Source organism: Manis pentadactyla, chromosome 1, assembly GCF_030020395.1.
Source record: "Manis pentadactyla isolate mManPen7 chromosome 1, mManPen7.hap1, whole genome shotgun sequence".
In the NCBI taxonomy this organism is placed as follows: Eukaryota; Metazoa; Chordata; class Mammalia; order Pholidota; family Manidae; genus Manis; species Manis pentadactyla.
Window position 1 is genome coordinate 110,581,221 of NC_080019.1, and position 22,850 is coordinate 110,604,070.

At 39.5% G+C, this 22,850-nt stretch overlaps 1 protein-coding gene across 7 annotated transcripts in view; it reads right to left on the minus strand.

The window, feature by feature from the left end:
* PEX5L (peroxisomal biogenesis factor 5 like) overlaps nucleotides 1-22,850 on the minus strand; it is a 220,410-nt gene that overhangs the window by 136,456 nt on the left and 61,104 nt on the right. For 4 of the 7 annotated variants that reach the window (XM_036926770.2, XM_036926769.2, XM_036926766.2 and 1 more), the window contains exons 1-2: nucleotides 21,139-22,244; nucleotides 19,577-19,648 (exon numbers count right to left, since the gene is read on the minus strand). The exons of 2 other annotated variants lie outside the window; for them this stretch is intronic. In XM_036926770.2, coding sequence (XP_036782665.2) covers nucleotides 19,577-19,648; nucleotides 21,139-21,231 — 165 coding nt within the window. In that variant the 5' untranslated portion in view covers nucleotides 21,232-22,244. Of the gene's footprint in view, nucleotides 1-19,576; nucleotides 19,649-21,138; nucleotides 22,245-22,850 lie in introns of those variants that run through there. One more of the 7 variants, XM_036926772.2, reaches the window with a different exon arrangement.

Consider the following 22,850-nt stretch of genomic DNA (forward strand, 5'->3'; position numbering starts at 1 on the left):
TCCTATCACCATGAAAAGGCAAAGCTACAGGCAGACAAAGATCACAGAGACAACACCAGAGAAGGAGACAGACCTAACCAGTCTTCCTGACAAAGAATTCAAAATAAGAATCATAAACATGCTGACAGAGATGCAGAGAAATACTCAAGAGAAATGGGATGAAGTCCGGAAGGAGATCACAGATGCCAGAAAGGAGATCGCAGAAATGAAACAAACTCTGGAAGGGTTTATAAGCAGAATGGATAGAATGCAAGAGGCCATTGATGGAATTGAAATCAGAGAACAGGAACGCATAGAAGCTGACATAGAGAGAGACAAAAGGATCTCCAGGAATGAAACAATATTAAGAGAACTGTGTGACCAATCCAAAAGGAAAAATATCCGTATTATAGGGGTCCCAGAAGAAGAAGAGAGAGGAAAAGAGATGGAAAGTATCTTAGAAGAAATAATTGCTGAAAACTTCCCCACACTGGGGGAGGAAGTAATCGAACAGACCACGGAAATACACAGAACCCCCAACAGAAAGGATCCAAGAAGGGCAACACCAAGACACATAATAATTAAAATGGCAAAGATCAAGGACAAGGAAAGAGTGTTAAAGGCAGCTAGAGAGAAAAAGGTCACCTATAAAGGGAAACCCATCAGGCTAACGTCAGATTTCTCAACAGAAACCCTACAGGCCAGAAGAGAATGGCATGATATATTTAATACAATGAAACAGAAGGGCCTTGAACCAAGGATACTGTATCCAGCACAACTATCATTCAAATATGACGGTGGGATTAAACAATTCCCAGACAAACAAAAGCTGAGGGAATTTGCTTTCCACAAACCACCTCTACAGAACATCTTACAGGGACTGCTCTAGATGGGAGCACACCTAGAAAGAGCACAGCACAAAACACCCAACATATGAAGAATCGAGGAGGAGGAACAAGAAGGGAGAGAAGAAAAGAATCTCCAGACAGTGTATATAACAGCTCAATAAGCGAGCTAAGTTAGGCAGTAAGATACTAAAGAGGCTAACCTTGAACCTTTGGTAACCACGAATTTAAAGCCTGCAATGGCAATAAGTACATATCTTTCAAAAGTCACCCTAAATGTTAATGGGTTGAATGCACCAATCAAAAGACACAGAGTAACAGAATGGATAAAAAAGCAAGACCCATCTATATGCTGCTTACAAGAAACTCACCTCAAACCCAAAGACATGTACAGACTAAAAGTCAAGGGATGGAAAAACATATTTCAAGCAAACAACAGTGAGAAGAAAGCAGGGGTTGCAGTACTAATATCAGACAAAATAGACTTCAAAACAAAGAAAGTAACAAGAGATAAAGAAGGACACTACATAATGATAAAGGGCTCAGTCAAACAAGAGGATATAACCATTCTAAATATATATGCACCCAACACAGGAGCACCAGCATATGTGAAACAAATACTAACAGAACTAAAGGGGGAAATAGACTGCAATGCATTCATTCTAGGAGACTTCAACACACCACTCACCCCAAAGGATAGATCCACTGGGCAGAAAATAAGTAAGGACACGGAAGCACTGAACAACACAGTAGAGCAGATGGACCTAATAGACATCTATAGAACTCTACATCCAAAAGCAGCGGGATATACATTCTTCTCAAGTGCACATGGAACATTCTCCAGAATACACCACATACTAGGCCACAAAAAGAGCCTCAGAAAATTCCAAAAGATTGAAATCCTACCAACCAACTTTTCAGACCACAAAGGCATAAAACTAGAAATAAACTGTACAAAGAAAGCAAAGAGGCTCACAAACACATGGAGGCTTAACAACACGCTCCTAAATAATCAATGGATCAATGACCAAATCAAAATGGAGATCCAGCAATATATGGAAACAAATGACAACAACAACACTAAGCCCCAACTTCTGTGGGACACAGCAAAAGCAGTCTTAAGAGGAAAGTATATAGCAATCCAAGCATATTTAAAAAAGGAAGAGCAATCCCAAATGAATGGTCTAATGTCACAATTATCGAAATTGGAAAAAGAAGAACAGATGAGGCCTAAGGTCAGCAGAAGGAGGGACATAATAAAGATCAGAGAAGAAATAAATAAAATTGAGAAGAATAAAACAATAGCAAAAATCAATGAAACCAAGAGCTGGTTCTTCGAGAAAATAAACAAAATAGATAAGCCTCTAGCCAGACTTATTAAGAAGAAAAGAGAGTCAACACAAATCAACAGTATCAGAAACGAGAAAGGAAAAATCACGACGGACCCCACGGAAATGCAAAGAATTATTGGAGAATACTATGAAAACCTATATGCTAACAAGCTGGGAAACCTAGGAGAAATGGACAACTTCCTAGAAAAATATAACCTTCCAAGACTGACCCAGGAAGAAACAGAAAATCTAAACAGACCAATTACCAGCAACGAAATTGAAGCGGTAATCAAAAAACTACCAAAGAACAAAACCCCCGGGCCAGATGGATTTACCTCGGAATTTTATCAGACATACAGGGAAGACATAATACCCATTCTCCTTAAAGTTTTCCAAAAAATAGAGGAGGAGGGGATACTCCCAAACTCATTCTATGAAGCTAACATCACCCTAATACCAAAACCAGGCAAAGACCCCACCAAAAAAGAAAACTACAGACCAATATCCCTGATGAACGTAGATGCAAAAATACTCAACAAAATATTAGCAAACCGAATTCAAAAACACATCAAAAGGATCATACACCATGACCAAGTGGGATTCATCTCAGGGATGCAAGGATGGTACAACATTCGAAAGTCCATCAACATCATCCACCACATCAACAAAAAGAAAGACAAAAACCACATGATCATCTCCATAGGTGCTGAAAAAGCATTTGACAAAGTTCAACATCCATTCATGTTAAAAACTCTCAGCAAAATGGGAATAGAGGGCAAGTACCTCAACATAATAAAGGCCATCTATGATAAACCCACAGCCAACATTATATTGAACAGCGAGAAGCTGAAAGCATTTCCTCTGAGATCGGGAACTAGACAGGGATGCCCACTCTCTCCACTGTTATTTAACATAGAACTGGAGGTCCTAGCCACGGCAATCAGACAAAATAAAGAAATACAAGGAATCCAGATTGGTAAAGAAGAAGTTAAACTGTCACTATTTGAAGATGACATGATACTGTACATAAAAAACCCTAAAGACTCCACCCCAAAACTACTAGAACTGATATCGGAATACAGCAAAGTTGCAGGATACAAAATCAACACACAGAAATCTGTGGCTTTCCTATATACCAACAATGAACCAACAGAAAGAGAAATCAGGAAAACAACTCCATTCACAGTTGCATCAAAAAAAATAAAATACCTAGGAATAAACCTAACCAAAGAAGTGAAAGACTTATACTCTGAAAACTACAAGTCACTCTTAAGAGAAATTAAAGGGGACACTAACAGATGGAAACTCATCCCATGCTCATGGCTAGGAAGAATTAATATCGTCAAAATGGCCATCCTGCCCAAAGCAATATACAGATTTGATGCAATCCCTATGAAACTACCAGCAACATTCTTCAATGAACTGGAACAAATAATTCAAAAATTCATATGGAAACACCAAAGACCCCGAATAGCCAAAGCAATCCTGAGAAAGAAGAATGAAGTAGGGGGGATCTCACTCCCCAACTTCAAGCTCTACTATAAAGCCATAGTAATCAAGACAATTTGGTACTGGCACAAGAGCAGAGCCACAGACCAATGGAACAGACTAGAGAATCCAGACATTAACCCAGACATATATGGTCAATTAATATTTGATAAAGGAGCCATGGACATACAATGGCGAAATGACAGTCTCTTCAACAGGTGGTGCGGGCAAAACTGGACAGCTACATGTAGGAGAATGAAACTGGACCATTGTCTAACCGCATATACAAAAGTAAACTCAAAATGGATCAAAGACCTGAATGTAAGCCATGAAACCATTAAACTCTTGGAAGAAAACATAGGCAAAAACCTCTTAGACATAAACATGAGTGACCTCTTCTTGAACATATCTCCCCAGGCAAGGAAAACAACAGCAAAAATGAGTAAGTGGGACTATATTAAGCTGAAAAGCTTCTGTACAGCAAAAGACACCATCAATAGAACAAGAAGGATCCCTACAGTATGGGAGAATATATTTGAAAATGACCCATCCGATAAAGGCTTGACGTCCAGAATATATAAAGAGCTCACACGCCTCAACAAACAAAAAACAAATAACCCAATTAAAAAATGGGCAGAGGAACTGAACAGACATTTCTCCAAAAAAGAAATACAGATGGCCAACAGACACATGAAAAGATGCTCCACATCGCTAATTATCAGAGAAATGCAAATTAAAACTACAATGAGGTATCACCTCACACCAGTAAGGATGGCTGCCATCCAAAAGACAAACAACAACAAATGTTGGCGAGGCTGTGGAGAAAGGGGAACCCTCCTACACTGCTGGTGGGAATGTAAGTTAGTTCAACCATTGTGGAAAGCAGTATGGAGGTACATCAAAATGCTCAAAACAGACTTACCATTTGACCCAGGAATTCCACTCCTAGGAATTTACCCTAAGAACGCAGCAATCAAGTTTGAGAAAGACAGATGCACCCCTATGTTTATTGCAGCATTATTTACAATAGCCAAGAATTGGAAGCAACCTAAATGTCCATCAACAGATGAATGGATAAAGAAGATGTGGTACATATACACAATGGAATACTACTCAGCCATAAGAAAAGGGCAAATCCAATCATTTGCAGCAACATGGATGGAGCTGGAGGGTATTATGCTCAGTGAAACAAGCCAAGCGGAGAAAGAGAAATACCAAATGATTTCACTTATCTGTGGAATATAAGAACAAAGGAAAAACTGAAGGAACAAAACAGCAGCAGAATCACAGAACTCAAGAATGGACTAACAGGTACCAAAGGGAAAGGGACTGGGGAGGATGGGTGGGTAGGGAGGGATAAGGGGGGGAGAAGTAGGGGGGTATTAAGATTAACATGCATGGGGGGTAGGAGAAAAGGGAGGGCTGCACAACACAGAGAAGGCAAGTAGTGATTCTACAACATTTTGCTATGCTGATGGACAGTGACTCTAAAGGGGTTTATAGGGGAGACCTGGTATAGGGGAGAGCCTAGTAAACATAATATTCGTCATGTAAGTGTAGATTAGTGATACCTAAAACAAAGCAAAAAAAAAAAAAAAAAAAGTGCAGTTCCTGTGTGGTAACCTCCAACGAGTTCTACACAAGGGTATAAAGGGCATATAAAAGTGTAGGCAAAGGGTCTGTTTGTGTTTATACAGAGGATCAAAGCCTAATTGGGCTACCCCGAAAATGAACTAAGATACGATATGAAAAAGAACTTCCAACATCAGCACTCTCGGGAAGACTCATGCCAGAAGATGGTCATCAAAAAACCCCAACAAAGATCCACGCACTGCTACAGCAGTAGATGCACTCATCCCACCAGTTCCTGGACTTGCCATGGGAATGAGGAAGGAGATATCTAAGCTGGCCTGTGCATACAGTAAAACAACAAATTTGACTGGATCTATACTGTTGGAACTCAACCAAGAATTTGGAGAAGTGCAAATTGTAGCGCTCCAAACTCTTACAACTACAGACTATTTACTGTTAAAAGAACATATGGCATGTGAACAGTCCCCAGGAATGGGTTGTTTTAATTTGTCTGATTTCTCTCAGACTGTTCAAGTTCAGTTGGACAATATCCACCATATCATAGATAAGTTTTCACAAATGCCTAAGGTGCCTTAATGGTTTTCTTGGTTTCACTGGAGATGGCTGGTAATTACAGGTATGCTTTGGTTATGTAACTATACTCCTATTATGTTAATGTGTGTGCGCAATTTAAGTAGTAGCTTAAAACCTATACATGCTGAAGTTACTCTACAAGAAGATATGTCAAAGAAATAATCAATCTTCCCATGTTTTCTTCCGCCTGCTACTTGTATAGCTTTTCTTCTTCCTTCCTAATTACAACCCTTAAATAGAATTCGTGCCTCATATCAAATTTACCGAGTATCATAACTCCTCCAAGTGGTAAAGATACCTCAAGACAAATGCTGGGCATAGAAGCCACAGGGCATAAATATGCAAAGAAGTAAAAAGCTAACCTTTTCAAACAATAAGGCTTCCCTCTCACTTACCAACTTCATATTTCCCTGTATGGCCCCGGAAGATGACTGGTTAGCCAGAGAAGGGTAAGATTCCTCAAGGGAGGAACAACCTAAGACAGGCACAGTCGCAGGGGGGCCATCAGGTGAGAAATTGGGGATCAACAGAGGTGAGGCTTAGAACCTCACCCCCCCTGTTCTGAGAGAAATCTTCTGCATACGTGGATGTTTTATTGCCCTGGTCTAGCTTGGATTAACACATAGTCTACAGGCACACACCTGATCATCTACATTTGCTCTCTTACAACACTAAAGTATGTTTTCTACCTTTATCTTGTATCTACCTACCACTTCAGCATTTTATTAAAAATAATAATAATAAAGAGAGAAATGTGGTATCCACATATAAATCAAGTATAAAAACCAAATGAGTATTCATATTTGAACTGACTGTTTAGAGTTCATAATGCATGAGCAAAACCGAAAGTTTCTGTGATGACTGCCCTTGTACTGTTCACTATGTAACTTATTCATTATGTAAGAATTTGTTCTCCATGTAAGAACTTGTTTGTTATGCCTCAGAAGATTGGAGACTGACGAAAATTAGGCTTGGGGTGGATTAATGATTGTGCATTGAGCACTGACTCCCCTATACAGAATTTTATTGTCGACAACAACCATTTGATCAATAAATATGAGAGATGCCCTCACAAAAAAAACAAAAAAGTACAGACTTCCAATGGTAAAATAAATAAGTAACCGGGATGTAATGTATAGCATAAGGAATATAGTCAAGATATTGTAACAGCTTGGTAGGGTGATAGCTGGAACCTAGAATTATGTATATAAATGTTTTACCACTGTGTTGTACACTTGAAACTAATGTAATGTAATACTGTGCGTCAACTACCCTTCAATAAAAAATAATTATTTAAAAAAAAAAAACAAACAAAAAAACAAAGATTAGGTTAATGCGCTTTACCTGTTGGTCTCCAGTGTTTATTCTTCCTTTTTGTAATAGCCTGGGGCACATGACTGATTATTGTGTAGGTTCACTTAATGAATGAGGTTGAAAGGGAATATTCAAAAGGATAGGGACATTCAGATAAATGAGTTAAGATACTTAACTTGTCTTAACTCTCTTTCTTCTGTAGGCCTAGAAAATAAGTTTGATGTCTTTACCAAAATAATACCGAATCCTTTCTTGACCCCAAAACTGAATGATCTAAAATGGTGCTTCTCAAACCATAGTGTGCACAGGAATCCCGTAGAAGGCTGGTTAAAATACATTCTAGGGCCCCACTCTTGGAGGCTCTGAGTGCCTGACAAGCTCTAAGTGATGCCGAAGCTCCTGGACCATAAACCTGTCTGAGAAGCCAGGCTCTAAAAAACACTTAGGCCATTGTTCCCCAACCAGTCCCACCATCCTGGGGCTACACTGAGCACTAGGAACACTCAGTAACTCCTTCAGGACCACAGCAAGAGCCCCAGGGCCCCTGCTGTGGGGGCGCACCCAGCATCGGGACTGTCTACCGACAGAAGGGCTGCATCATTCCGTCGGCTTCTTAAAGGCCATGACTGTGTTTACGTCATCTTGGTGTTCCAACACCTGGCAAACACCTAGCAAGAAATGGGCTGTCGGAGTTTTGTAAAATAAATGAACAAACTAGGTTAGATCATTTCCACTGAAACAGTTATTTTTTTTCAAAAGCATCAACCTGTGTATCTTCCTCCTGAAGTTATTTCATTTTAAGTTACCTCATAATAAAGATAAAAGACAATTCAATTTTGTTCTAACATAGTTTACCTTAGATTCAATTTTAAAACACATGAGTGCCTGTTCAGTTGTCTCCTCTGAAAGCTCGAAGGTAAATGTCACTGACGCCCTGAGCTGGTTCTGCTGTGCTCCGCTCTGCCCTCCCTTGCATACAGCGTGGGGGGAAAGAGCTTGGGGGCAGGGTAAAATCAAGCCCCGAATTTTTTTAAAACCACAGAAGGTATAAATGTGCTAAATGTAACTAAACATTTTCCCCCATAGTCAAGCCCAGAACATACACAGCAAAACTGCTTACGTATCAAATTTCTATAAACAATAGATTGTTAAAATTTTTTTCTGTTTCCCCATTTGCTCCCTCATCTTTTCAGGAACAGGCTTTATTTTGAAGTTTGTTTTATGCCCTTCTCATTTCCCCCAACATTAATAGGGTTTAAGAAGTCTGCTTGTCTACAGAGCCAAGAGGGACTTGTTCTTTCCCTCTGTCCTCAGCATTTGGATTCTCAAGGTGGCAAGCCGCAGTCAGCACCAGGCTGCCTTTCCTCCAAAGGATACCCCTGCTCCTAGGGGATGAACCAGAAGACTTGTGATATATACAGCAAATACACCTACACAGGGCGAAGGCGAAAAGGGAGGAAGAGCACTTCACACTCAGGGTGCTTCCCGCTGTTTAGTATGAATGGGCATGAGGGTGATACTTAATGGGGATAGCAGGGCAGTCAGGGGCCGGGCCACACGTGGCCGTAGGGCCAGCTGAGGAGTTGGCATTTTGTTCGGGAGACACTGAGAAGCATGGTTCTCTCCGTGTCTTGGCCGCCTGCCCCCTCGGGCTGGTACTAAGTCAAACAGTGTTGGGGGCCACGGGGGTGGCCTGTATGGCAGGTGGTTCATAAACCTCCACGGGTATGACCGTAAATCAAGTTCTTTGGAATCTGGATGAAAGGGTAAATAAGGATACTCACTCATTTAATGAAAAAAAACTGCTTCCTTTTTTTAAAATGCAAAGTTTCCATGGTTTTACATCCTTAGGTTAAAAATTTAAGAATAACTAAGCCTGTTTGTGAGCTTCAATTTGTTTTATTCTGTGCTAAACAATTTGATTAAAAAAATCCATCAACTGATGCATCATCACTCATTTTTTTCCCCAGAGCTATTCCCATAGTTCACAAAAATTAATGTGTCAATTTCAGGGGCACATTGAAAGTTTAAAAATAGAAGCCGAGAGTGTAGGGAAGTGATAATTGGACAAACTTTGACTGGAAGAAAACTACTTCCCTGCTTAGTGTTTTTCTACAAGAATTCATTAATTATTCACAAATTATACAAATGAGATAATTTTGTTAGAAAAAAGTGCTGAATGAATGTTTTTTTCTATTCAGAACATCCAGCACAAAGCCGAGATGGTACATCCTCTCACCATTTCTTTAATAAGTCACTTATTCATATATTTCAAGAATGAGATCATTTGGTGAAAAAAATGCTATGATGAGGAATAAATAGCAATTGTATTGAATGACCATTTGTGTGGGGCATGTGTTTTTCCTAGATCACAAGATAGGAAGGAAGTGGCACTCTGACTGGGGGTAGCCCCTGTGAAACATTAATGACTAAAAACGGAAATGACAGAATTATAGAGTTGTTTTGGAGAAAGGGAAGGAAGCACTGGACCATTAAAAGAAAAAAAGCAGGTTTGCAAGAGTTGCGTTTCTGTCAAACCTTATACATGCAGTGTCAGAAAAAGAGGCACATTCCAGAGGTGGGGATCTGAGAGGGGCTGAGTGGAAAGCGTACAGCAAAGTCTGGATGGGAGAGAAATGCAATCATGGCCACAGAAATGACAAAGTCAGGGCAATGACCGAGCATAGGCATCTAGCCCCAAAGTCTGAGGGAAGTTTAAGTGTCAAAATAAGAAAAAAAGTTTTGTATGCTCTGTCTGTTCATTTGTCATTTTTATTGATTGAATTTTAAATTTGTAACACAAATCATTTCAGTACAAATGTTTCCACTCACAACCGGTTTTCAAAGCCCTTCTGTCAACAGATGCTGCCCTAATCAGTACCGAGTGAGATCACCTGCAGGATTCATGAAACCAAAGCCTTGGCAGCTCACTTTGGAAGCTGGACGCTGACCTGTGGACACAGTTCCCAGCCTCCGTGGATGGCTCAATGGGAGAGGATTAACTGATTCTTCTCCACAGGAAGTAGACCTGAGAGGCGAGCTGGAGAAAAATGGTTTCAGTTTGGAGGAAACACTGTGCTCATCTCATTAGGGTATCTAAGGAGGTTCAAATTCCACTTTTAAAATCTTTAATATCTGTACCCTGATATACACTGGGAAGTTGTCACAAACTTTGGGAGAACCTCTTTTATGAAGTTAGGAAGAATCTCACATAAACATCCTTTCATAAAACCTAGCAGACAAATTTAAAATAGGGTTAGCTGTGCACTTGGAATGCACCTCTCAAGAGATTTTCCTGGCTTGTTTGATATGTTTAGCTCACCAACATGAGGAAGTTTCGAAAAAAGGATAAGAAGCAGATTAATTTAGGAAGGCAGTAGATGAGTAAACCCAAGACTAGAGGCTGCAGACCCAAGTTCTAATGCAGTGATGTAATCAAGCTACTTCTCTAAGACTCACTTAACTTACTTTGATTGAACTAGAACCAATATCATTAAACTTGTTCGTAGCAGTGCCCTTTCATCAAACAAAGCTGGGGTGCACACCTAGGGGCCGCTTGTTCTGTAAGGGGTGGCCCCACATACACAGACTCCCCTGGCCCCACACCACCATTCACAATGGCTGCAGTGAGTTGCACAGAGCACAGTGTAAAAGCCACTGGATTAGATTATCTTCTGAGGTTCCTCCCAGCTCCAGCACCTACAGTTCTCATATAGAACACATGCATCTAGTTAAAACAGCAAAACCACCACCCTAACTGACCAGTGAAAGCACAACAAAGTTTCCACAGTAAAAGGTGGAATGGTTTCCTCCAAGTTGTCCAAACGGCTGGGTCTACTTTTACAGATTACTGTCCCTGGCTGTGATTTTCATCTATCACATCATTTTTATACTCAACATGTCAGCTCATGTCATTTCCATTTTGCATTTATTTTCTCAGTGACCAACCATGCTGCCAGCACTTTTCCCTATTAGATTAAAAAGAAAAAAAAACATGGACTATTTGAAAATTACTTGACATTTACATATTTTCCAACCTGAAAGTCCAGTTTTTTAAAAATCTTATGCTACATGTAATGAACATAGGCTGTACATTTATATCTTAAAATAAAGCTATATAACAGCATTTCAGATATTTGTTGAACTTGAGGTAACTCATGGTCTCTCTCTTGGTGATTACAGTTTTAAACTGAGCCCTTGATTTGTATTTCTGTTTGGAAAAGTGGGGAGGATGGACTGGTGGGGAGAAAGCTGGGGGCTTGCTACTCACTAATCCTGGTACCTTGCCTGCTCACTGAGATGCTAAGTTGGCATGAAGAGAAGGTGGTAAAAGTCTTGAAGAGGTGGGAGTATCAGCAATACCCTGTGCTTATAAATACCTGCAAGACTCATTTTCTCAAATGAGGATTTTTTATATTTTAGGTTGACTAGTTTTCTTTTGAGGTGCTTAAACTTCCTGGAGGACTTACTGCCATCTGACCATGTCCATTATTTTAATCAGATCAACAACAAGGCTAGGTTAAGTTTTCAAGGGGGAGGGTGAGAAGCAGAAGAGAAACAGAAGGGGAGAACAGAGGCTCCCCAGGCCCAGGCCAACATCCTCCTCTCCTTTGACTGTAGAGTCATGAGTAGAATAGGTCACAAATGGGAACTGTGTATAGGGCTGTACATAGACCCTGCCTATTTTGTTTAACTACACATTGTTATAAAATATTTGATTTTAAACATTTAAAAAGCAGCAGATTAGTTGTTTATCTTGGAAAACTAGTACATATAGTGGCACTGAACCTATTTCCAGTGAGACAGCACCAGCTGGAGCTGGCAGGTGCTGCCCCCACAGGGGCCAGCCTGTGACATCAGCCACCATCCCCCTGCACTTCTTATTTTTCTTACACACAGTCTATTTCTCTCATTTCTGTACCTGGTGATCCAAGGAGGTTTTGCATCTATGCTTTACTGTTTAGAATTATTAAAATTTAGTACCAAAGAAAATCAAGGGGGTTCTACAACTATTAAATCCAAGGGTTTTACTGTCAATTCCCAGCACCCACACACCCCAGTACCTGCCATTTATAAAGCACTTCCTACACGCCGCGCTAAGCATTTATGTACGGCAACTTATTTAATTTTTCCAACTCCTTTATGAAGTAGATAGTATTTTCCTCATTTCAGAGCCAAGCAGCCTAAAGCTCAGAAAGGATGTTTAATTTTCCAAAGGTAACAGAGCTACTTCATGGGCATAGTCTATTTTTATTCAGATTCCTGAGAGTGGAGGCCCTGCTCTTGGCCACTGAGTAAGCACTCTGCGGTAGTAACAATGTCCAATGGGTGCGGCAGCGGAGGAGCCGGCACCCCCGACAACACACTGGACTGGAGTACCCGGAGGTCCTACAGAGGCACGCAGAGTGCTTAGGAGAAAAGCAGTGGGAATAGCAAAGTGAGAATGCCATAATGTAACAACCAGCTCAGCACTCAGGAAGTGTGAGCTGCCAGTGGGGAGAGCAGGAGACAACATGGCCATGGCCCTGGATTCTAGCCTTGGCTCTGCCCAAAGGAGGCCAAGCTGTATGCAAGGACGAGGGGCATCCTCATTTGAACCTCACAGCTGATGTCTGAGCCAGAAGGTATTATTTCATTTTACAGATGAAGAAACAGAAATGCAGAGAACTTGAATTGCTCACTCAAAGGTCTGCTTAGCAAGTGGCAGCTGAGGCCAGAAACTCAGACGACAGCCTCGGGCTCAGGCCTTGCTCGCTGGCCTCTGCGTCCCTCTATAGAGAGCGACCCTCTACATTTTCTGGCCTTCTACCTTCAGATCTCAGGAACATGTCCAATGACTGTGAAATTAAGATGTTCAGTCTGCCCTTTATGTTTTCCCTAGAGTCAGAGGTGATGCTTAGGGGAACCAGTACACTAAATTGAAATGTATAAAGTTAAATAAACAATAAACTTGCCATCATGAGTTTACAAGGAAAATATAAAGTAAGATACTTCACATTACTGTGACTCTCCCTCCTCCAACCCAAATTACCAGTGACTCAGAACTATTTTTATATTACTTGACACAAATAGGGAATTTTTAGGAATATGACACAGGGTGATTATGCCTTTATTCCAGTAATTTTTCTATTTAACCTAGCAGAAAACTTACATCCTTCCTTGTACAATACTTATGGATGATATATAGCTTTGCAGACAAGATGGCATTGACTAGACTACAATAGTGAAACTTTGTTTACTCCAATGCTGATTTCAGATAGATAGCAAATTTGAATAGCTTCAGTCTCTCTCATCACCAATAAATGTGGCTTATTTTCATTGAACCATTTCTCATCTATCAATCTTCTCTGAGGAAAATACTAATGAGCTTATATCTACTGTGAGTGTAATCAGGGCGACCGCAGTTGAACACTGTGCCCTGTCTTTTCAGGGTCTCAGAATGTCCTGCTTCAAAATCTCCAAGCTGACCGGGTTGTCTCTCTCCCTGGGACTCTGGAGAGGCTGTCTGCTCCCCGTGACTGATGGAGTTCAAAGGCACCCAGGGAGGGTATTACCTGTGACTTCAAGAGACAGGGTCTCATGCTCTGTGAGTCTCCTTAGAGGTAAATGGGATCTGACTGATATTTAAATTAAGCCACCATGTTGACAGGTGGCACTGAGGACAGCAAGGCTGTGACACCCATCACCCCCACCTTCTTGCTGTTCATGAGTCTCAGACTCAGGTCAGCTGCTTAAAGGGTGGTACGATCACACTATCTGTCAGCACTGGAAGGGAGCTGAGTGTCTTTTCCCACTCATCTGCTTTTCATCATTCTTCCATTTTTAACGCACACTGGCCTGTGTTTTTCTTCTTTGGGAGTCATTCCCTTTGTAACCACCACTAGGGGAGAACTGTAACCCTACTCAAACACTTCTGTACTGTTGGAAACAAAAGGGGACAGCTGTTTTGCCTCTTCTTTTTCTTTAGAGAAAAATCATAGAAGTTCTAGTTTCCATTGCTTTCTGTTCACATTTAAAAGGAGGCTCTCAAGGTTTGGAGCTAACAAAGGTGTTTCTCTCTCCAGGGTGCTTCTCATGCCTGGGAGTGGCCCTCCCCATGCAGGCTCTGTAGGGAAGGGAGGGCTGAGTGCATGGCAACAACCACTTTTTAGCTCTGACTTTGTATACATTTGTTTTGAAAGGTATTTCTCTCCTAACAAAGTCATAGGGACCAAAAGGAAAGTAAACAGTTAGGGTGTGTTTGTGTGAAAGGTTATCCCTGTGAAGGTTCAATAAATAAATATTGGCCAATTATGATACTTCATAGTATATGGTAATTTTATATAATTAGAGCACTGAAGCAAAACAGTTTTTTATTACCTACCTTTGGGATGACCAATAATGGGCAACAGTAGAGAGCTATGTGGGGTGATGGAAAGAGAAGTGGATGGTACGTCAAAAGGGAGGGCTGGCTTCCAGGGCTCTCTCTGTACCTAACCAGGGACTCGGGGCAACTTGATACCATCTTTCTAGACCTCAATGATCATGTTGCTAAATTGGGAGTTGTGGGGTGGTGTTATGGATGGAATGTTTGTGTCCTCCCTTGATCCTCCACAATTCATATGTTGAAGTCCTAACTCACAATGGGCCTCTATTTGGGGATAAGGCCTGCGAGGAGGTGATAAAGGTTAAATAAGGCTGTAAGTGGGAGACCTTAATCAGAAGAAGAGAAACTGGAGCTCGCTTTCTCTGCCATGTGAGCACACAGCAAGAAGGTGGTCAGCTACAAACCAGGAAGACAGACTTCACCAGAAACTGGCCATGCCAGCGCCCTGATCTTGGACTTTTTAGCCACCAGACCAGTGAAAATAAACCCCTGTTGTTTAAGCCACTCAGACTATGGTATTTTGTACAGCAGGCTAAGCAGACTAACACAGGTAGTGATGACTAGCTAATTAAAATGACAGAATAATTTACAGTTTATCAAGCACTTTAAATAAATTTTATCTTCTCAGAGAAACTCTAGGAACTGGGAAGAGCAGAGTGTTATTTTACAATTAAGGAAGCTGAGTATTATTTTATAAATAAGGAAATAAATACCTTGGACAGATTCAAGATCACAAGGCTACCAAGTGGAATTCAGTCAGACAGCAAACCTGGGTCTTTAAAGGTATCTTCACTTATAAAAGGCTGTGGGTTTTTTTTCAGCATCATTATGATGGATGTTTATGAGTTCTAGTTTTTAGATGTCCAGGATGTCAAATTTATTATAAGTAATATATTTATTTTTTCCCTTTAGAATTGGAATAATCATTTCCTTCATTCCAGTGGTTGTCAAAGTATGGTCTGAGACCAGCGGTGGGATCAGAGGACTTAGAAGTGCAAATTTCTACAGAATTGGAAACTCTGGGGGTGAGGCCCAGAAATAAATGTTCTAACAAGCCCTCCAGGGGATTCTGTGACTGCTAAAGTTTGAAAACCACCGCTCTGGTCTATGTACATTTGTTCCCCTTGTAAGTGGCTGACATTTGACCTTTCCCCACCTCATTTCCTGAATATATATATAGCTGAATTCCTGAATATACAGCTGCAAGTCTGAGTCTATAACTAACTAGATCCAGGATATACTGCGAAAAGCATTTTTGAAATGCTTGAAACTGTAAGTTCAAGAACCATCATATAATTGTAACATTCTATAATTTTGTGTTATCTCTTATAAGTCTGCTTGGAATTTGAAAATATTTTAGAAAAAACTCTATCTTGGTCCAATATATTACAAACCTTGAATTAAGTTGATTCTGTTCTAATTAAAAATAGTAATTTAAGCTAGAACAAATTTATTATTTACTCCAAGTGGATAATGTTTCTCACCAATGTTTATAATTCTTTACTCAAGGTACTTGACCATCTATTCCTCCACTCCACCCCTTAAATCTCAGCAACTTCAAAAGCAAATTCAATTATAGATGAAATGTATTCCTAAACAAGATCTGCCCCCCCTCAATCAGGAAAGACTATTTAAAAAAAAAAATGAAAGTGATTCAAATATAAATTAAAATTTTTTCTTTCAATATTTATTCTAGAAAGCCAGATATAGAATTCATTAATTATGTATAAAATAGGAATATATAGTTACTTTATATATATATATATAAAATGAAATACATATATTTTTATGTCAGATGTTTGAGCTTTAAAGGTATTAATATTTTACTTTGGTATGTTTTATATGACTACTTTCCTATGCTTGAAGTTTGAAAACTCTAGGGATTTCTAGTGCAAGATATGGACTCCAATGCTAATGTGGTAACATTTCTATTTAAAGGGTATTTATGTGTGTGAATGTGTATGATTACATATGACATGGCATCTACTACTTTAGAACATCAGCACTAATCTAAGAATTCTGTGGAACATTTTTAAATGCATCTCAAAATAAATTTTGCCAATATAGTTCCACAAAGAGAAGCACAATATTATCTTTTAAGAACTAAACCTTACAACACTTCCAAAACCACTTTTTCTCATGTAAAAATAATACAGAAATCACCTCTAGCCTCCTTAAATGTGGGCAGCCAGGGAAAACAAAATCCACATACTCTGTGCTGTTTCTGTTATTAATTTGCTTATATAAGCAAAATTGTGGGCTCTCCGTGTGTAAGTGCAAGTCTGTTTTACCACAGGACTGATAAAACAGCATATAGCTTGCACAGTATTTGTAGAGGGACAGCTTCTGAATGACAGATTTAATGAGATTAGATTTTTGCCCTACACAGCACTGCAACTATTTTATCTGTCTTGTTTAGATTTTCTTTTGCACCACTTACTAAATAAGCTACTTGCAATTACATGAAGATGGATGGACAAATTTCTGCCATGTTTCTGAAAAGATACAGGAAGAATAAATGCAACGTAGAGAGTCTTCACATAATATATATATAATATCTATAGATGAAGCAATATTAAACAAATGTATGTTACATACATACACACTTTTAATTTTGATCTCTTAAACTTAGGAGGAATTCTTTTGTAGAAAAAAACGAATTAGAGTAACACTAATTAAAGTGTTTCCCAAATATTTTACTTCGAGCTATCAACATTGTGATGTTTCAACCTAGTATTCGCATACAACATTAACGCCAAATAAACTTTCCCAAAAAGGAAGGGCTACTCTTACTGCCAACAGCAAACACCAAAGCCAGCTCATATTCATAATTACTCATCTTTTGAAACATGTTTTGACATGAATGACTCAGCAAAGCTGGGCCACTGCCAACTGGTGCCAACTGGTGCAATGGCCCCAGACGAAACATAACTACAGAGGCAAATGATGAATGAGCAGATCAAATCCTGCCACATTTGATCCAGGTGAGGAAAGCATTATTTTCTGAAGAAGTAAGAAGGTTGGTTCTCTTTTTTAAAAGATTCTTCGACAGTTAATAAAATGTGTTGAGGCACAACATAAATTGTGTGAAAAGTACCACGAGAAGAAAAGAAAAATGGGCTCCCTTGGGCTTTCCATTCCAAAGATCACAATGTATACTATATAGATATTCTGAATCTCCAAACTTAGTTAAAACAAAAAGAAGTTTGGGGTGGGGAGTGGGGAAGAAAAGCAGCTAAAGAAGTACAAAAAGGAGTAAGAATTTAACTTCAACATGATTAAGGAAGAAATAAAAAATCCCTAACTTTTAATTTTAATAGAGAAAGTATATGTGTGTTCTCATAATGTACTAGTTCTTTCACCAGGTGGGTCCAGTCCTAGAATCAGAATGCCAGTCTGTATGCAGGATCTGTGGGAGATGAAGACTGCACGCCCCAAGTAATTAATCGGGCACAGTTAAAATGATAGCTAATAGTCCAGCAGAGCAGTTGGGCTCCATCCCCACTAATCTTACTAACTAAACTGACAATTTGGCACTAAGTAGAAATTACAGGGCCAAATCTACCCACTCCCCTGATTACTAAGGAGTAGGAGAAAGAAGATAAGGCAAGAAAAACTGGAAGGTAGTTGGAGTGAACCCTGGAAGATCACCATATTCTGCACCTCCTGGGGAGATGCTTTGGCCAGTTTTTCCCGGACCATTTCAGTGACTTCAGCAGTTCCAGGCCTAACAAGCAAGTCTCTAAGTCAGCTGCTGCTGCTTGCTGTCTTCTGATGGTCTCTCCTTTTTTTCAGAACTATACACAATGGCTCCTTTAATGCAAGCACCATGGTGCACAACAAACTGCACAATTAGGAAACTGTCCAAATTCAGTGTGCCTTTCTGTAGCTCACTGACTTCTTTCTAACCTCTTCATCCACTCAGGTCCCTTTGACTATTTCTCTATCTCCACCTGAGCTTACGACACCTTCAAAACCAGTGCCACTTACACATTAAACAGACGTGCAATTATCCTGTCTACTGGTAATTAACAAAGACATTGAGGGCTGAAGCCAACTCGGTGGCATGAGCTGGACACCTGCCATTACCTGGTATGTCATTGTTTATGGTCTATTAAGCAGTTTTCATTTTACCTTATGGACCCATATACAATCCAAGCTAGATGTTTCTCAAACTACATGCAGTATTAAAGAATATTAAATAGCTTCTTCTTTCATTTTTTAAAAATAATCTCTAAATTTACAGCAGAACAATCTCACTAAGTAAATGGGGCAATATGTATGTTTTAAATTTGTCAGTTTTTCAGAGCAAAATAAAATGAACAAAACAGCAGTAGACTCATGACACTGAGAAGTGACTGGTGGTTACGATGGGGGAGGGGCTTGGGGTACATGGGTGGGGAGGGAGAGGGGGATAAAGGGGCACAAAACCTCAGTCATAATATAAATTAGTCACAGGGATTTAAGTATAGCATAAAGAAAACACTCAATAGTTCTGTAACATCTTTCTATGTTAACAGATAGTAATTACACTAGTTGGGGTGAGGATTTAATAATGTACAAAATTGTTGAATGAATCACTATGTCGTGTACTTGAAACCAATATAACACTGTTTATCAACTATATTCAATAAAAAAATCATCTAAAAAATAAATTTCTCAGTTTTTTAAGGTATTTCGTCCCTCTTCTCCTAAATCATATGCATTGTTTTAACACTAATGGTGGCTTTCCCCATTTTCAAAATAATATACTTTCTGTTTCTTGTTTACATATTTTCCCCCCAAATTATTATTGCTGTATTGATTCATTTTTCAAGGGGTGCTTTTAATTTTCCAAAAGTACTCTTATATGGTATTACTTTTTATCATTCTTATACAGAACATACATGTTAGTATCGTGCAGAAGTCAGTGGATGAGAGCATCATATGGGGAGGCTTCGCTGCTCTCAAAATCTATTTTGTCATGCAGACCTCTGTTAGACAGGCTAATACAGTTGGCTGGCTGGGGAGGGCTGAAAGCTCAAAGGGCTTCAGTCATCGAAAATCTACAGTGCAACAGTAGAAAATGTATGTAAGCATTCACTTACCTGGTTTTCATCAACAATTATTTCGAGGTCTTCATCACTGCTTAGTTTTCCATATCCTTTTTCTTTACTTTTCTTGTGAAAGAATAATTTTAAATGATCATTTAGTTTTTAATAATGTTAATTTCCACTTGATACTTTTTAAAGTTAAAAATTTTACTTAGTAGTGTTCACTACTCATAATATATCATTCTTTATGTCACTTTCTCATGGACAATAGCAAATGTTTTCATTGTTAAACTGCTGGCTTATAATTATTCATTAAGTATTTCTGCTTAGCCTCTTCTATCCAAATTATGCCTTTAATCCTTTTCTGAATATTGCTCTGCTTTTTTTCCCCAATTCTGTAGTTTCAGAAAAGATGCTTTAATACTTTGAGACAAATAACCAATTCCTTCAAGTGTCCTGGCGCATTTTTCTTGAAGACTGAATTTGCATTTAGTAATTATACGATGCTTAAAACTTCAACTATTAAATGTTATGCTTTAAACTCCTATACATTTAAAAAATAAGACAAGTATTACACAACTCAGATAATGAATCTTCAGATTTTCTACATTTGCTTATAAATCTGATAAAAACTAACTTTGGAAAAAAACAACTCAGAAATACTTCTTAAAATATAAATAAAATAATTTTGAAAATTAGGTAGTTTGAAAAGCTGGAAGAGCACAGATCATTTTTTAAAGTATACCCTTACTGGCATTTTGCCTTTTTCATTTTATCCCCAATGACCACTTCTCATCTATCTCCCCCATAGCAAAAGTTGTAAAGTTAGAAAAGGACATAGATCATGGGAGAAAAACAGTATGTTTGAGTCTTTTCTTTCTTTCGCCCAAAGCACTGGTTAATGTAAATACCAGAAATGCCACATTTCTTCTTCATAATTTCAGGAATCGGAGTTCCTCTGTAGAGGATCAGTAAGAAAAGGCAAAGGATATTCACTACATAGTTATATGTAATCCAAGGTTATTATTTAAAAAAAATAACCCTTGTTTTAGGTATTAACTATATCAACTTGAATTAAGGGAATTAAAAATATTTCTTATGTTTGCACCTATTGTGCCATATTAGGATCTCATCTCACTGGGGGCAGAATTATATCCTTCAGTGAACAAGACATAAATCTTCTTTACACTGTGGGACAAAATTCTTGTCTTGTTTTTTCCCTATAACATTTTAAAACCAGATTTTCACATTTCCTTCCAATAAACATACCTACTATTATTGTGTTTTCTTTCTATAATAGAGAGATTTCTGAATCTTCAAGTATTAGGATGCAAAAGTGAAATCTGATTCTCATTCATATATTAATGAATCTAGCCACTTAGAACAGCACAGATGGCCACAATATTCCTCTCTGTTATTCTTGCCCTCATTTGAGGCTCCATTTCAGGATTGATGGAAAGCAAAAGAACAAGATTGGTTTCAATCAAGCTGACTTCCTTCCTATCACTTTGTTTTGGTATCCTTTTAGGTCACTAGTTGCCATGAGATATTGTTCAGAGGCCCTCTAATGCAAAACATTTAGAAATGTCTTTCTGAATATTGATCTGTATACGTACCAAGTAGCTCATCTGCATGACCCGATTTCTGGACAAAAGGACATTAAGTAGAGATGGAATGTGGGTCCTTCCATCCATTTCACTGTCACACATCCCAGAATTCTTTGCACCAGCGACAGTGGCTTCATTGCCAGAGCTTGCTGACCAGAGAACCACAGATCTTGCCCAGCAACAGTATTTATAAAGTACGGCAATACTTCAAGTATCCCTGAATCATTGTCTTGACTTTGTAAACATTGTTAAATTTTGGCTAGCACAAAAAGCCACTGAAACTAAAATTTTCTTTTCTAACTAATTTTTATCCAGGCGCTTCTAATTTAATGACTGCTGTTCTAATTTATTGCTTAAAAAAAAACCCCATCTATTATTAATTATATACATCTATTTCATCCCCCACACGGACTACTCAGCCCCTTTGTCCTAATCTCTCTCAATTTTCCCTTTTTAATGCCCCTCCCCAGACTTTCTTGTGATTAGCAAATCACTGCTAATTGATACAACGTCAGCATTCACAGAAGATAATTCCAGACTGCAATTTCTGCCAACACCAAATTCCACCTTTCCAACTTAATCCCAGCTCCTTATCTAATTTAGTAGTAAAATTTCCTGGGAAAAGGCTAAATCAGGGAAGGAGATTATATCCCCAACTACTGTGAGTAGAAGTTGGCATTTTCTAAAAGTGGGAGGAGGCATTTAGAGTCTGACTTTGTACTTAAATCCCTCGTCTCCAAACAGCAGACAGCTGTACTCAGAGTCAGAGCCTTACAGTTTTACTCTAGAGTTAAGCAATATTTTCTAATTCACCCCATAACCCCAGGGGGATTAATCCTTTTCTAAGCCATAATGGTCATTCGCTCACTTACTGCTTATTTCTAGTGCGAGCATAATCCTCTTTCAGCACTCAGCTTCCCACTTGGACTGCTTAGGTCAGCCAGCCCAGGCGGGGGTCTTCAGCTCTCCTCCCTCCTCCCAGCCGGGGATCCCTGTCGTCTATCTGTGCACTTTTGTCAAGCACAAAAAGCAACTCCAGAGCTTCTGCGTGGCCTTTCACATTAGCCAAAGGACTGAACCACAAGGAGAAAGCAGGCTAACCTCTCCACGGTCCAAGCGTGGGGAGGCAGGGCTTGTGTGGGAGGAGAAGCCGGAGGGCAATCACTTCCTGTGCTCCGCCCACCGCCCCGGGCAGACACTGAGCTGAGGCTTTCTACTGAGGCAGTAGGGTTAGGCCTCTCCGCCCTTCGGCTAGCACGCTGCCTGCCCACTGCCAATTGTACGTGCTGCTCACCTACACGCGGCTGAGGAGGAAGCCTCAGTGCAGTGCAGCTAAAAGGCGAGGACTCTGAGGTGGGAGAAGTGAGGAAAGAGAGGGGAACAGGCATCATTTGCCTCACTTTAAGAAGTTGCGGCTCAGGATGTGGCCAGGGGCCGAATGCTCAAACACAGTATCTCCCATTTCTCTCCATTCTAAATCCTTTCTGAGTAATTGGAAGGAGGGCCTATGTAGTTATTTGTTAGTGCTGATAACTTTTTTACTACTACTGAGTCAGATCTGTAGTTTTCCTAACAACAGTGAGCTTAACTGGTGACCTTTCCTCTCTGCAGACATTCCACCATCTCCTTAACCCTGTCTGCCTCCTGATACCTACCACTTCATTCTCTCCAAAAGTAGAACAGAAAGGTAGGTTTTATTCACTTGAATTAAATAAGCCATA